Genomic DNA, 15,877 nt, shown 5'->3' with positions numbered 1-15,877 from the left:
CGATCTCGGTTTTAAGGGTGTTCCGTCCTCGAAGCGAACCATCTTTCCCGGGGGGCAGACACACTGGCCCCGGATGAGCGTCCGTGAGTGTCCCTTCCGAGAGCCCGAAGCGGGCGACCCCGCCGCACCCGCTGCGGGTCCTGGGCCCCTGACGTCCCGGATGGAGACGCTGGGTTCCGGCCGGGGGAGCGAGGACCTGTCCCCGTCCCTGCCCCCACCGCGGCCCCCGCCCGACCTCCGCCCCCGGCGCCCGCCCCGCCGCGCAGCCGGGCCGCCGCCTCACAATGGCCGGGAGCCGCTTCACCGCGCGCAGGGATCCCGGCCACGCGCGCGCCCCTCCCCCACCGGCCGCCCGAGCCGGGCCCGGCCCCCAGCGCACACAGTGTCCTCTCTGCGCCCCCCGAGGGAGAGGAGAGGGAGGCGAGGCTCGCCCTTCCTGGCGGGGTCGGACCGTCGTTCGTCCGGTGGCACGGGCGGCGCCCACAGAGGGACTACTTTCTCTCCCCTGGAGGCACTACTTCGCGGAGGCGTCGGCGCTGGCGGCGCGCACGGCATGGCGGCGGCGGCGGCGGCGGCAGCGGCGGCGCGCCTGAGGTAGAGGAACGCCGGCCCGGTCAGGCCTCGGCGCGGCCTACACGCTTCGCTCGCCCGCTCCCGCCCCGGCCCCGCGCCCGGCCATGGCGGAGCCCTCGCCCGCCCGACGCCCGGTGCCCCTCATCGAGTCGGGTAAGACGCGCCGCCCGCGCCCTCCCCGCGGCGCCCCCGCCCCGGCCCCCTCCCCGCCACCCTCCCGCCCGCGCCTGACCCGACTCCCCGTCTCCCCGCAGAGCTGTACTTCCTCATCGCCCGGTACCTATCGGCCGGCCCGTGTCGGAGAGCCGCCCAGGTGAGTGCGGGCCCGCGGGCGGCGGCGGCCGCGCCCCGGGGGTCCCGGCCCCGCCGCCGCCTGGGGTCTCGGGAGGAGGGCGCCGGGCGGACCGGGGTGCGGCCCCCGCCCCCCTAACTGCGCGTCTCGTCGGCTGCAGGTGCTGGTGCAGGAGCTGGAGCAGTACCAGGTCTGTGCTTCGCGGCCTCGCCCACGCCCGTCCCGCCGCGTCCCCTGCGTCCCCTCCCGGCCCTGCCTGGGGCCGCTCGTCCGGCTCCCCGCCCCGCGTCCCCGCCGCCCCCCACCCCGTTGCGCCCCGCCACCCCCCGCTCGGTGGTCACTCGTGTGCATCTTGGGTCTTTGCAGCTGCTGCCGAAGAGGTTGGATTGGGAGGGCAACGAGCACAACAGGAGCTACGAGGAATTGGTGAGACTTTTGACATTTCCATCCCGGTGTTTCCGAGCACCCGCCCCCCGCCCCCTTTTCGGGGCTCCCGCCGGAGGGGCGAAGTGACCGAGCCGCGCGCGGAGGGGGCGGCCAGGCGGCCGAGGCATCCCTGGGACAGCGGGACCGCCTCCCGTAGGCTTTGTTTTGCTTTGGGGAGGCCGGGTTTGTTTGGGTAGGAAACGGCCCTGGGGGGCGGCCGGGTGGAGGTGGGGGCGACCTGCGCCGCGGTTTGTGGCGGGGTGGGTCCCCAGGTGCGGCTGCCTATGGTGAGAGCCGGGGGCTCGCCAGCCATTCAGCGAGCTGCTCTCAGCCGTGTTTGTCCTGAACCCGACTTGTAACTCGACCTTTGATTGGTCTTCCTCCTTTTGCCCCGCCCAGATCTTCCAACCACTTGTTCCCTAGGAATAGAAGCGTTGGTGTTTGAAAGGTGGAGGAAGGTTCCTCTCTAGCTTTTGGTTTATTTTGTTTTTTTCTTTTTTCCTCCGCGGAGTAATAAAAACCCTGCTGCTTTGAGACTGTGCCACTCCTGCAATACTTTCGCCGTTCTAAACTGTGTTACACTTGTTGAATGCCTTGGGAAATTTTGATAAACTTTTATAATGCTCTTGCTGTGCATAACTTAATATAGGCTCTAACTATGTAGTTTCTCTTTCTGGAGCACCGTTAACGGAGATTGCAGTTCTCTTTTCATTGTACTTGCTCGTCTTTTTTAGTTACTCTCACTATATATGCTTTTGTTTTATTCACTCATTTGTCCTTGGTGGAATAAAACCTTTTTAGGAGAGTATTTTTTTCCAATTTGTGTATTAGAACAAGAAATTCCTTTAGTTGTCAGGCCATATTAAGCTTCCTGTATGAGTAAAATAACTGAAAAAAGAGCTCTTGAATGATCTTTTACTATGGTTCTAACACCTGTAAGTAGAAGTTGGTAGAATATGAACATCATTGTTAAACAAGAGAACAAAAATAGGATTTGTTCTCTGAGAACAGTTAAGTATTAGCACTTAAACTTGGGTCAATGTAACAAAAGAGTCTTTTCAATTGTCAGTTTTTTTTTTTTATAAGACAAAATTCTAACGAAAATTCATCACTGTAATTGCCAATTTTAATATTTGCTTTCCTAGAAGTTTTTTTTTTTTTTTTGAGGCAAACGCTTAAAAGTGAATATTTTCTTTTTTTTTTTTCTCTTTCTTTCTTCTTTTTTTTTTTTTTTGTCTTTTTGCTATTTCTTGGGCCGCTCCCACAGCATATGGAGGTTCCCAGGCTAGGGGTCAGATCGGAGCTGTAGCCTCCGGCCTACGCCAGAGCCACAGCAACGTGGGATCCGAGCCGGGTCTGTGGCCTACACCACAGCTCATGGCAATGCCGGATCGTTAACCCACTGAGCAAGGCCAGGGACCGAACCCACAACCTCATGGTTCCTAGTCGGATTCGTTAACCACTGTGCCACGACGGGAACTCCAAAAGTGAATATTTTCAAGAAAGTTCTAAAAATTTTGCAGAGGAGTTCCCTTGGTGGCACAGTGGTTAACGAATCCTACTAGCAACCATGAGGTTGTAGGTTTGATCCCTGGCCTCCATCAGTGGGTTAAGGATCCGGTGTCGCCGTGAGCTGTGGTGTAGGTCGCAGAGGCGGCTCGGATCCCGTGTTGCTGTGGCTCTGGCGTAGGCTGGCGGCTACAGCTCCGATCTGACCCCTAGCCTGGGAACCTCCATATGCTGCGGAAGTGGTCCCAGAAAAAGGCAAAAAGACCAAAAAAAAAAAAAATGCACAGTTTTTACTGAAAGTTAAGGAAATGTTTAATTGCTCTCTTGTTTCTGTTGATAAGTGAAAATAGTGTTATCTGTGAAGCTGCAGAGCATTATTGAAATGACGTTGCAGTCATACTGGGGAGAAAGGTGCTTATGTTTTGAAGTAATAAGTATAACACTGTAATTAATGGCGAAGTTACTTTAAAAATAGGTTGATGTATTTTTTTGGCCTTTTCTTATATTGCTTAAAACTCTACTTAAAATTCTGCTTTAGGAGTTCCTGCTGTGGCTCAGCAGGTTAAGAACCCCACGTAGGGAAGTTTCTGCTGTGGCTCAGTGGTAACAACCCGACTAGTTCGATCCCTGGCCTTGCTCAGTGGGTTGTGGATCCAGCGTTGCCGTGAGCTGTGGTGTAGGTCACAGACTCGGCTCGGATTCCACGTTGCTGTGGCTGTTGTGTAGGCTGGTGGCTATAGCTCCGATTTGACCCCTCTCCTGGGAACTTCCACGTACTGCAGGTACGGCTGTAAACAAACAAAACTGAAGTTATCCAGAACCTCTGTGATGCTGCTGTGATGTGGCTATGACTTAAGTCATCTCATTGCCGAATGATTGTCTGGTGGATATCCTCCTCCTTTACCTCCCTCCCTCCTTTCCCAGCATTAAGTGCTAAAGGATGAGCTTCTGGTATAGAGAGTCATTCTTGTGTCAAGGGAATGTGAGTAGCTTCTAGTTCTCCAAGAAAGTCTCATTTTTTCTTTTTAGAAACATTTTATTATGAAGTGTTTCCAATGAGAATAATGTGATAAATCTCCACATACTATAAATAAGTTTATCAGTTTGCTACATTTATTTATTTTTTTTGGTTATGCTTATAGCATATGGAAGTTCCCTGGTCAGGGATCGAACCCATGCCACTGAACTACTGCAGTGAGGATGCTGGATCCTTAACCTGCTGGGCCACTAGGAAACTCCCTATTTTTTAATAGTTAATTTAAATTGAGCTTCAGATAAGGTCCTTGAATTGTGTCAGCACAATTCAATGTCAGAATTACCTTAAATCTTTTTATCGTGTTGTGTTTTTTCCCTGTGCTGTTGATTTAACTGAAGAAATTGTGCTGTTCTGTAGAATGTTTTACCTGGTTTGTCTTTTTCCTTAGGGTGTTATTTGTTTTCTTACATTTAATTCCTTTTTCTCAATAGCTCTCATTCTTGGATCAGAACTGTCTGGAGAGCTTTATAAAATCACGAAGTTCCCATTGTGGCCCAGTGGAAATTAATCCAACTAGTAATACTACTATGAGGTTGTGGGTTTGCTCCCTGGCCTCGATCAGTGGGTTAAGGATCTCGAGGTGCTGTGGTGTAGGCTGGTAGCTGTAGCTCTGATTTGACCCCTAGTCTGGGAACCTCCATATGCTGCGGGTGTGGCCGTAAAAAGTGGAGGGGAAAAAAAAAATTCTGAATGCTCTGGCTCTGCCCCAGGCCACTTAAGTCTCTGTGGTGGGATTGGATATGACCTTTTTAAAGTCTTCCGGGTTATTCCGATATCACTGTTTATAAAGCTACAGTATATCTAGACTTCCGACCATGCTGTTATTCCAACCTGTACTTTGAAAGCAAGAATATTTTTGAGGAGTTCTTGAAGTGCTGCGGCAGAAACGAATCCAACTAGAAACCATGAGGTTTCGGGTTCGATCTCTGGCCTTACTCAGTGGGTTAAGGATCTGGCATTGCTGTGAGCTATGGTGTAGGTTGCAGACACGGCTCGGATCTGATGTTGCATAGGTTGACACCTGTAGCTCCTAGCCTGGGAACCTCAAAAAGCAAACAAAAAAGTATTTTTGGTACTTCTTAAGAGTTGAGACTAGCTAACTCTCAATACCTAACACCTGCATTAGCAGTTGAACTGTGAATTTAATTGGAATTTTCATGACTTGTAGGTGGTGAAAAAAGGGGAAGAATGAAATAGAACTATAGCACTGGATATGGGACTTGGGAAGGACTGGATTTGTAAAGCAGGGATGTTTTTAAAAAGGGGAAAGATTGGATATACTTTGTAATTGAGTAACATGGTAAGTTTTTGTAGGTCAATCACTTCCTTAACCTAAAAAAAAAATCAGAAGATTTTTATTTTTTTTTAATTTTTAATTTTTTTTTTTTTTTTTGCTTTTTAGGGCCACACCTGCAGCACATGGAGGTTCCCAGGCTAGGGGTTAAATCAGAGCTGTAGCTACTGGCCTATACCACAGCAACACAGGATCTGAGCTGCGTCTGAGACCTACAGCATAGCTCACAGCAATGCCGGATCCTTAACCCACTGAGTAAGGCCAGGGATCAAACCTGTGTCCTCATGGATGCTAGTTAGATTTGTTAACCGCTGAGCCATGACGGGAACTCCAAAATCAGAAGATTTTTATATTATAGTCTGTCGTTAGAGGATTTATTGTCATTTAGTTTTTTTTTTTTTTTTTTTTTTAATAAAAAGGCTTACTGTTGGAGTAAGCCTTTTGTGTAAGGGAAAGCCTTAAAAATTGCTTGTGTTGAAATCAGTATTTGGTTTATTAGAATTGTAAGTGGTGGCTTTTCTTTTTCTTGGCCATGCCTGTGGCATGTAGAAATTCCTGGGCCAGCGATCTAACCCATACCACAGAAGCTACCTGAGCTACTGCAGTGGCAATATTGGGTCTTTAATGTGCTCCACCACAGGGAGCTTCCAAGTGGTCATTTTTCTTAAAACTTTAGGTTCATTTACAAATCTCATAAATATAGTTATATATAGAGGAACAAGTATAATTGTTTTTTACATTTTGACTAGTGTTTAATTTGTTGCGAGACTTTAATGTTAAAGTATTTAATACCGTATATATATATAAAATATAATTTTTAGTTATATGGTTGAACCAGTGGCATGTGGAAGTTACCGGGCCAGGGATTGAATCTGAGCCACAGCTGTGACCTACGCCACAGCTATAGCAATGCTGATCCTTTAACTCATTGAGGGAACTTTATTGCTTAATATTATTAATTAAATGTTTTTTGGGATTTCACAGTGTATTTACAAATAGATGATGATTTTACTCACCTCAAGGTGGCAGACTTAGATCTAAGCATAATCTTTTTAAGAATTTAATGAGTTAGAGTGCTGTTTCTGTTCATAAATGTACATAGCAAAACTGAGAAGATAGTACAGAGATTTCTCATATACCCTTGCACCCATAAGTGCGTAATTTCTCTTGTTATCAACATCTTCCAGAGTTTTCTGGTGGCTCAGCAGGTTAAGGATCTGGTGTTACCACTGCTGTGGCATGGGTTTGATTCATGGCCTGGGGGTGGAGCCATGCCACCGATGTGGCTCAGAGCGCTAAGAACCCGACATTGTGTCTGTGGGTTTGATCCTTGGCCTTTCTCAGTGGGTTAAGGATCCAGCATTGCTGCAAGCTCTGATCCACTGGCGTAGGCCTCAGCGGCAGCTCCAGTTCAACCCCTAGCCCCAGGAACTTCCACATGCTGCAGGTTTTGGCCTTAAAAAGAAAAACAATGAAACAAAACTCTCTTGTACCAGAATGGCATTTGTTACAATTGACCACCATATTGACATATCTACTCACCCAGAGTCCATAGTTGACATATTCTCTTACATTTACTTTAGGTATTCTTTTTTTTTTTTTTTTTTTTTTTTGCCTTTTCTAGGGCCGCTCCTGCGGCATGTGGAAGTTCCCAGGCTAGGGGTCTGATCGGAGCTGTAGCTGCTGGCCTATGCCAGAGCCACAGTAATGCCAGATCCAAGCCGCGTCTGCCACCTATACCACAGCTCACGGCAATGCCGGATCCATAACCCACTGAGCAAGGCCAGAGATCGAACCCGCAACCTCATGCTTCCTAGTCGGATTCGTTAATCACTGAGCCATGACGGGAACTCCAACTTTAGCTATTTTTGATGTTGGAAATTCTGAGGGTTTGGACTAATGTACAGTGACAGGTATCCACCAATAATTACAGAGTAATTTTACTACCCCAGAAGTTCTCTGTGCTCTGCCTAATTATTCCTACCCCCCTCTTTCCCTGTCACTGATCGTTTTGCTCTCTTTATGGTTTTGCCTTTTCCAGAATTTGAGCCTTTTTTAAAACTTAGCAAATGCTCGAGTTCTTGCCGTGGTGCAGTGGGATTGATGGTGTCTCTGCAGTGCCAGGACACAGGTTCAGTCCCTAGCCCAGTGCAGGGGGTTTAAAGATCTAGTGTTGCCACAGCTGCGGCATAGGTCACAACTGCAGTTTGGATCTGATCCCTTGCCTGGGAACTCCATATCCGAGGGGTAGCAAAAAAAAAGAAAACTTAGGAAATGTTCTTTTCTTCGTAATACCTCTTACCTTAAAGTCCAGCATTGCCTTATGCTGCTGTAGCCACCCCAGCTTTCTTTTGGTTAGGGGTGGCATAGTATGTCCCTTTTATCTTTCTACCTTTGGTCTTCCTATGCTCTCATTTCTAAAGTGTGTCTCCTGAAACAGCATGTAGTTTTTTATTAATCACTCTTTTAGTTGGAATGTTTAAACTGTTGGTGTTTTATGTAATTACTGAAACATAATTGTATTAGGTCTACCTGATACTTGTTTTATATATGTTCCATTTATTTCTCATTTCTCGTTTTGGAGTAATCAGCTACTATTCTATTTTTGGGGTGGGGGGGCGCAGCGGCTGTACCTGTGGCATGTGGAAGTTCCAGGGGCCAGGGATTAAATCTGAGTTAGGCAGCGACAGTGCTAGATCTTTAACCTGCTGTGCCACAAGAAAATTCCTATTCTTTTTTTTTTTTTTTAAATTTTTTTCGTTTTAGGGCCACACCTGCGGGCGTATGGCATATGAAAGTTCCCAGGCTAGGGGTCAAGTTGGAGCTGCAGCTGCTGGCCTATGCCTCAGCAACAGCAATGTCAGATTCAAGCCACATCTGTAGCCTACACCACAGCTCACGGCAGTGCCGGATCCTTGACCTGGTGAGCGAGGCCAAGGATTGAACTGGCATCCTCATGGGTACTAGTAGGGTTCATTATGGTTGAGCCATGAAGGGAACTCCCCCATTCTAGTTTTTAAATTGATTTTCCATTATATATCCTTTTGTCATTTTAGTGGTTTCCCTAGATATTACAATATGTGTTACCATTTATTTTAGGTAGGTACTTTACCACTTTTCATGTAAATTAAATTAAAACTATTCGTTGTCACCCTCTTCTTTGGGCTGTTTTGTTATTTATTTTAATGAAGGTTTGTTGGCAATAACTCAGTTTTCCTTTTTCTTTCTTTTCCTTTTTGGATTGAAAACATCTTTTGCCTTTTTTTTTGGCCTTCCCCACAGCATGTGGAAGTTCTTGGGCCAGGGATGGAATCCGAGCTTTAGAAGCAACCTGAGCTACCTCAGTGACAGGGCTGGATCCTTAACCCACTGTGCCGCATGAGAACCCCTCTTTTGTATTTGAAAGTTTTTTTTTTTTTTTTTCCTTCCAGCTATGAAATTCTGGTTGGTTGGCTTTTTTCTTTTTCTTTTCTCCCCACCTTTCTTCACATTTACGTTGAAAAGCCATCAGTGTTCCTATTGCTGCTTTTAAGAGAATATTTTTTTCTGTCTACTTTTTAAGGTTATCATTTGTCTTTAATTCTCATATGTTTCTCTGTGACATACTGTAGTCATCATAGATTGCTGCATAACAAATTATCTTGAAATTCCCGTCGTGGCACAGTGGAAACGAATCTGACTGGTAACCATGAGGTTGCAGGTTCGATCCCTGGCCTTGCTCAGTGGGTTAAGGATCCGGCGTTACCATGCACTGTAGTGTGTGGGTTGCAGATGCGGCTTGGATCCTGTGTTGCTATGGCTGTGGCGTAGGCCAGCAGCTGTAGCTCTCATTCGACCCCTAGCCCGGCAACCCTGATAGCCACAGAGGTGCGACCCTAAAAAGCAGAATAAAAAAAAGAAAATTTAGTAAATTTAGTAACTTGAAACAACGCATTTATTAGTATCTCACAGTTCTTTAAGTCATCAGTCCAGGCATGGCTGAGCAGAGTCCTGTGTGCTGGTCTCTCCAGGCTTCAGTCAGAGCGTTGGCCAGACCTGGGGTTTCCTTTGAAGGTTGGAGTGTGGAAGGATCTCTTGTGAGTTCCCGTGGTTTTTGGCTGGCATAAGTTCCTTGAGTGGATTATTGGCCTGAGAGCCTCAGCTCCTAGTAGGCTGTTGACTGCCCTCAGGTCCTTGCCACACTGATCTCCCCAACATGGCAGCTTGCATCATCTGAAGATGAAAGCTGATAAAGTGGTCTGCTAGCAAGACAGAAGTCACAGTCTCTGGTAACCTAACCATGGACATGTTACTCAATGTCAGTGTATTTGTTGGTTAGAAGTAACTTAGTCAAGGGGAGGGAGTTTCGCAAGTCTGAGTGTCAGAGGTGGGGATATCGGGGTCCATGTCAGAAGCTACCTACCACATGTGCCTAAGCAGATTTCTTTGCACTTGCTCTGCTTGGGGTTCTCTGAGCTTCTGTCTGTAGGAGTCAAGTAGTTTAATGTAGAATTAAAGTTCCACGTGGGAAGGACAGAGGACTGGAGCAGAGTAGTTCGAAGAAATAATGACAGCATTTTCCAGCATCTGGGCCATCGCTGGTTCTGTTTCTATTGGCCACTCCATGTCTAGACCCTGGGACACGTCTTGTGTCTCTCATTATCTTTTGAAGTATATTTGGCCTTTTTGTGTTAAAAGAGGCTGAAGTAGTATCGTTAGTTTCCATGAGAGACGTGCGCTTCTTCCTCTCAGGGCTGTTAGCCTGTGGTGCTGGGTCAGTCTAATTGTATTTGATTATCTCTGGCCTTTGTTGCAGCTGTAGCTGTGTTCACTTCATAACTGACTTGATGTGTTTTGAGGACGGGATCAAGACTTTCCCTTCCAGCAGAGTTTGGAATTTGGGCGCTAGTGAGGTCCTTGAGATGGCTAGACTTTATAGCCGAGTTGCCACCTTTCCAAATTTGGTAGGATCTTGTTCTCCTTTCTGTCCAGCTGCCTGCTTTTTGATTGCTAAAGAGTTCTCTTTGCTGTGCAGTCCTACCCTTGGCTTCCTACCTGATTCTCCTATCCCTAGCTTTGCGAGGCTTCTCCCCCCAGCTGCTCTGCGGCCCGTTTCTGGCCCTGTGCGGTTGGTGAAGGCCTTTGGAAAGGAATTGGGGTGGGTCTGACTCACTCTGACAGAGGCTTCTTAGCATTCTAATTGGTCATGCCAGCCCACGGTTGGCTGTTTAAATGTTTGGCAGATTTTTTTTTTTTTCTTATTCTCATCTGTGTTCTTTCTCTCTCTGCTAGAGATGAAAGCAGCTGTGAATCTTTTTTTTTTCTGTTCACAGTCCTCATCAGTTTCTGGGATGTAGTTACTTAGAATTGTTTGCTCAGCTCTGTGACGGGGATAAAAAATTATTTTTAAGCTAATCCAGCCTTGTCTTCATGTTTAAGGTGAGAGCAGTATTCTCACACCACAGCTCATGGCAACACTGAGTCCTTAAACTCACTGAGTGAGGTTCAGACCCTCATGCTCATGGATCCTCGTTGGGTTCGTTATTGCTGAGTCACGATGGGAACTCCCAGGAATAAATGATTACTTTTAACTTTTAAAAATTATGTGGGACATATAACCATCTGTAGCTGTCTGTAGGTACACCTAATTATACTTCTGGACACATAGTAGGCTCTCAGTATTTAGTGAAAGAATTGATGTTTAATGCTTAGTGTATTTTCTTGATGAGAACCAGTCATCAACAGCTTGGTTTTTAAATGATATTTTGTCTCATTTTTGATTTCTTAAAATCTCTTTAGATAATGTACTTCATTTGTAGGTCAGTTAGAACAGTGTTGAGTACTGAACAGTCATGAGATACATAAAAGTTACACATCCCCCTTTTCTTAAGCTCCTTAATCCACTTCATTAGGGATGTACAAAATAGAATCGTTCAGTGATTGTTTACTCTCTTCCCTTTTTTATATAGAAATGGGGAAGTGGCATTTTGAACACAGAACTTCTGTGTTAAAATTATCTAATAACTCTAGCAACACATAGTGAATTATGCATGCGATATTACTTCAGAATTTGAGACTTGTATTTTAGTATTTGTAGTGGGGTAGGTGAATGTGATTTGGATGTAAGAATGGAAGTCAGAAAAAATCTCTTGATTTTGATCAGTTTGCATATATTTGGCTTTCAAAAACATCTAGAAGCTACTTCAGCTCTAAAATTCGTAAGATACTCCTTGATTATCTCCTTCCATGCCCTGTTTATTTAGATGCAGTATGGCTGATTCCAGTGATCCAGGATGTTCCCTCGCTAATGCATGATGCGTTTATTCAGTAAACGAATACCTGCCATCCTCGGAGTTCCAGGGATGCCAGTGGGGATGAGAGATAGACAAGCTTATATCTTAGGGGCAAAGCTCACCAGAAGCAGCAAACAAGTTACCATAATACAAATTCAGAACTTTGGAATTAGGAAGGAAGGAAAGGTCAGAGGAGGTACAGGGTAGTTTGGATGGGTGTTGAAGGAAAAATTTTGTTGACGGGGAAGCATTTGACTTGAAGGATGAAAAGGAGCCAGCAATGTGAAGATCAGAGGAAAGGCTGGGCACTGTCAGTCCTAAAAACCTGTATAAGAGTTTCCTGGTGGTGCAGCTGGTTAAAGATCTGGTGTTGTCACTGCTGTGGCACAGGTTTGATCCCTGGCCTGGGAACTTCTTCATGCCATGGGTGTGGCCAAAAAAAAGTATGTATTTCCTCTGACCCAGCAGTTAAGTGTCTAGGACTTTTTTTTTTTTTTTAAGAAAGTGAGTTTATTGGCTGTTGATAACTCATGTTTTCTGAATTGCCTTCTAATATCTTTTACCTGTGTGTCCACTGTTTTGTAAGAATTCTTCATATATTTAGATTATTTTGTCACATGTTCTAAATTCCTTTTTCTAGTTTGCAGGTTGCTTTTTAGTTTCTTTGATGGTTTTATTTTTAGAGGTTTAAGATTTTTAATTTTGTTACATCTGTTAATCTTTATTTTGCCTTTATGGTTGGTTGTCCTTAAAGCCTTTCTGTACTGAAAATTATAAAGGCAGTGGAGTTACCATTGTGGCTCATCAGTAACAAACCTTACAGGTATCCATGAGGTTGAGGGTTTGATCCCTAGCCTCACTCAGTGGGTTAAGGATCCATTGTTGCCGTGAGCCGTGGTGTAGGTTGCAGAGGCGGCTTGGATCTGGTGTGCTGTGGCTGTGGTGTAGGTCAGGTAGCTGCAGCTTTGATTCAACTCCTAGCCTGGGAACCTCTGTATGCTGCAGGTGCCTAAAAAAAATTTATAAAGGCAGTATGATGTATCAATTACTATTTTTTTGGTTGTGCCTGCCCTTGGCATGCAGAAGTCCCTGGGCGAGGAATTGAACCCAAGCCACAGCAGTGACAATGCTTAATGAGTCCTTAACCGCTAAGCCACCAGGGAACTTCCAGTATTATGTGTCTATTTATGTATATATATTTTTTGGCCATTTATAATTTCTTTTTTAATGCCTTTATGTAGATTTTATTTTAGCATTTGGTTAGTACAGCGTGTGGATCTAGCCTTTTCCAAATTGCCAGTTTGCAAGTAGCATCTGAGAATGCAATCATTATCATTTCCTAAATTCTTTCTGACTTTCCTCTGTGGACTTTTTTTTTTTTGTCTTTTTGCTATTTCTTGGGCCGCTCCTGCGGCATATGGAGGTTCCCAGGCTAGGGGTCTAATCGGAGCTGTAGCCACCGGCCTACGCCAGGGCCACAGCAACGCGGGATCCGAGCTGCGTCTGCAACCTACACCACAGCTCATGGCAACGCCAGATCGTTAACCCACTGAGCAAGGGCAGGGACCGAACCCTCAACCTCATGGTTCCTAGTCGGATTCGTTAACCACTGTGCCACGACGGCAACTCCCCTCTGTGGACTTTTTCTGTTCCTATGACATTCTGACTCTTTCAGCGATTGAACTTTTATGGTATTTTTTTTTTTTTAATTTACTGTTTTATCAAATTCCCTATTTTTTTTTTTTTTCTTTGTATGGCTACACCTGTGGCATATGGAAGTTCCCAACTAGAGGTTAAATCACAGCTGCCAGCCACAGCCATAGCAACGTGGGATCTGAGCCATGTCTGCCACCTATACCACAGCTCACATCAGTGCTGGATCTTTAGTCCACGAGCGAGGCCAGGGATTGAAGTCACATCCTTGGGGTACCATTGGGGTTTGTTACCACTGAGCCCAAACGGGAAGTCCAAAATTCATACATTGTATTTATTTATTTATTTACTTATTTTTGCTTTTTAGGGCCACACCTGCAGCACATGGAGGTTCCCAGGCTAGAGGTCGAATCAGAGCTACAGCTGCCTGCCTACGCCACAGCAACTCAGGATCCGAGCCGTGTCTGCGACCTACATCACAGCTCATGGCCAGATCCTTAACCCCACTGATCTAGGCCAGGGATTGAACCCGAAACCTCATGGTTCCTAGTTGATTTCGTTTCTGCTGTGCCACAATGGGAACTCCCAAAATGCATGCATTAAAGTGTGCCTATCTCTTCTGATCGAACATATTTAGTGAAACAGTATTTTTTAAAAATGAAGCTTGATTCTTTTGGGAATACTTATGTCTTTATTAAGTTCCTTGTAGGATCCAGACTTTAATTAATCTTTGCACATTTTGATCATATTATGCTTAGAATATTCTATTTGATTTGGTACAACAAAAATCTCAAGATGAGTATTTTCAGAAGTCAGCTGATGTGTGGATAAAATCCCTGAGAATTTTGCTTTCTGTGTTTTATACTTTTCACATAGTCTGAAGTTAGGTCTCAAAACAGAATCCCCTATCAGGAATATCAGAAATCTTGAGATGTTTCTTCTCCTCAGTAGTTTATAATTTGAAAAAGCTTACATAGTCTGGAAAGAGGGTTTGTTGTTTTTGCTAAGGGAGGAATAAAATGATATTAATCCATTGCATAGGAGTGCTAACTAAGGTTATGTCCCCATTTAACATTGGCGTCAGCATTCATAGCATTTTCTGGGCATGCCTTGTTTTATTGAATTGGTAGATGACTTTGCTGCAGATACTGAGATTGGTGGACTTGGTGTTACAATTTGTGAGATTTTGTAGCACATGACAATAAGCCTTTATAGGTTACTTCCTTTTCTTAGAAGCAGTGGCTTAAATAATAGTACAGAATGATAAATTATAAGTTTGTAGGTGGAACTGATGCAGTGATTTCATGCTGTCACTGAGGAGTCTGCTTCTGCTTGAGCAGCCTTGACATTTTGGCTTTTTTCCCTCAGATGCTTAGTTTTTTTTTTTTTTTGTCTTTTGTCTTTTTGTTGTTGTTGTTGTTGTTGCTATTTCTTGGGCCGCTCCCTGCGGCATATGGAGGTTCCCAGGCTAGGGGCTGAATCGGAGCTGTAGCCACCGGCCTACGCCAGAGCCACAGCAACGCGGGATCCGAGCCGCGTCTGCAACCTACACCACAGCTCACGGCAATGCCGGATCCTTAACCCACTGAGCAAGGGTAGGGACCGAACCCTCAACCTCATGGTTCCTAGTCGGATTCGTTAACCACTGCGCCACGACGGGAACTCCCAGATGCTTAGTTTTTACATTGCTGGATAGATCTTTCAGCTCTTGCCACCATATCCTACAAGTGATGGGGGAGGGGAGGAAGGCTGCTTTCTTCCTGTGACTCTTTTATTAGGGAGGAGAAAGAATTTTTCCAGGCACATTCTCCTGCCTTAGGAGATTTTGTCTCAGTTTCACTGGCCAGAACTAGATCTCATGGTCCCCTAGTTATGAAGGAGTCTGAAAAAGTGAGGTCATGCTTACGTGGGGGAGGTAATGGCTGTTGTGTAAGCAAGTGATCAGTGCTCTGGGAAGCTAAAATACATTTAAATGCTTTTAAATGTAGGATCTTCCCACCAACACTAGAACAGTTCTCTGCCTAGGTCCTTTTGTATATACTGTTAAGTTCTTTATCCTCTCATTTCTGTATCCTGCTCTTGACTACTAAACTTGTATTTCTTAATAAAGTTTAGAAGAGGAGTTCCCTTGTGGTGCAGCAGGTTAAAGATCTGGCGTCTGCAGTGGCTCAGATAGCTTCTGTGGCGCAGGTTCGATCCTTGACCTGGAATCTTCTGCATGCTGCAGGCATGGCCAAAAAGATATAATCATCATTTGTATCAAATGTACTTTTTTTTTTGTTGTTTTTGCTGAACCTGTGACCAAAAAAAAAAAAAAAAAGCTAGAAGAGACCAAAAACATTTATGTTATCAGAAGCTGAAGGGGAATTACTTAAGCAAGGAAGATACCACATTTTTTATTTTGTGTAAAAGGCAGAGCTCTCTGTCACTTCCCGCATTTCATTATTATACTGTAGTTTTCATTATAGGAATTATGATATTTATGTGTTTTTCACTGCAAGATTTCTTGATGTAGTTTAAAATAGATTGAGGGGCGTTCTTGCTGTGCAGCAGTGGGTTAAGAATCTGACTGTAGCAGCTTGGATTGCTGTGGAGTTACGGATTTGATCCCTGACCCTGTGCAGAAGGTTAAGGGATCCATTGTTGCCGAAGCTTAGGCGTAGGTTGTAGCTGAGGCTTGGGTCGCAACAAGATTGGCTTCATCTTGAGAGCACTGGGACGCAGGTTCAATTTCTGGCCTGGCACAGTGGGTCAGGGATCCAGTGTTGATATAGGTGTGACCTTAGGTTGCAGCTGAGGCTCTTCTCTCTGGCCTGGGAACT

The 15,877-nt window shown here is 45.4% G+C and overlaps 1 protein-coding gene across 3 annotated transcripts in view; it reads left to right on the top strand.

The window, feature by feature from the left end:
* Nucleotides 1-576: 576 nt before the first annotated feature.
* BRWD1 (bromodomain and WD repeat domain containing 1) overlaps nt 577-15,877 on the top strand; it is a 120,993-nt gene continuing 105,692 nt past the window's right edge. For all 3 annotated transcript variants that reach the window (XM_021070989.2, XM_021070988.2, XM_084992149.1), the window contains exons 1-4: nt 577-726; nt 828-886; nt 1,026-1,055; nt 1,232-1,291. In XM_021070989.2, the coding sequence (XP_020926648.2) occupies nt 678-726; nt 828-886; nt 1,026-1,055; nt 1,232-1,291 (198 nt within the window). In that variant the 5' untranslated portion in view covers nt 577-677. The remainder of the gene's footprint in view (nt 727-827; nt 887-1,025; nt 1,056-1,231; nt 1,292-15,877) is intronic.

Source organism: Sus scrofa, chromosome 13 (genome assembly GCF_054392235.1).
Source record: "Sus scrofa isolate SSC_HxYL_T2T_F1_AM1 chromosome 13, Sscrofa_HxYL_maternal_Yorkshire_Landrace_v2.0, whole genome shotgun sequence".
NCBI lineage: Eukaryota > Metazoa > Chordata > Mammalia > Artiodactyla > Suidae > Sus > Sus scrofa.
Note: the sequence above shows the minus strand (reverse complement) of the source record. Positions and strands in the feature narration are given on the sequence as shown.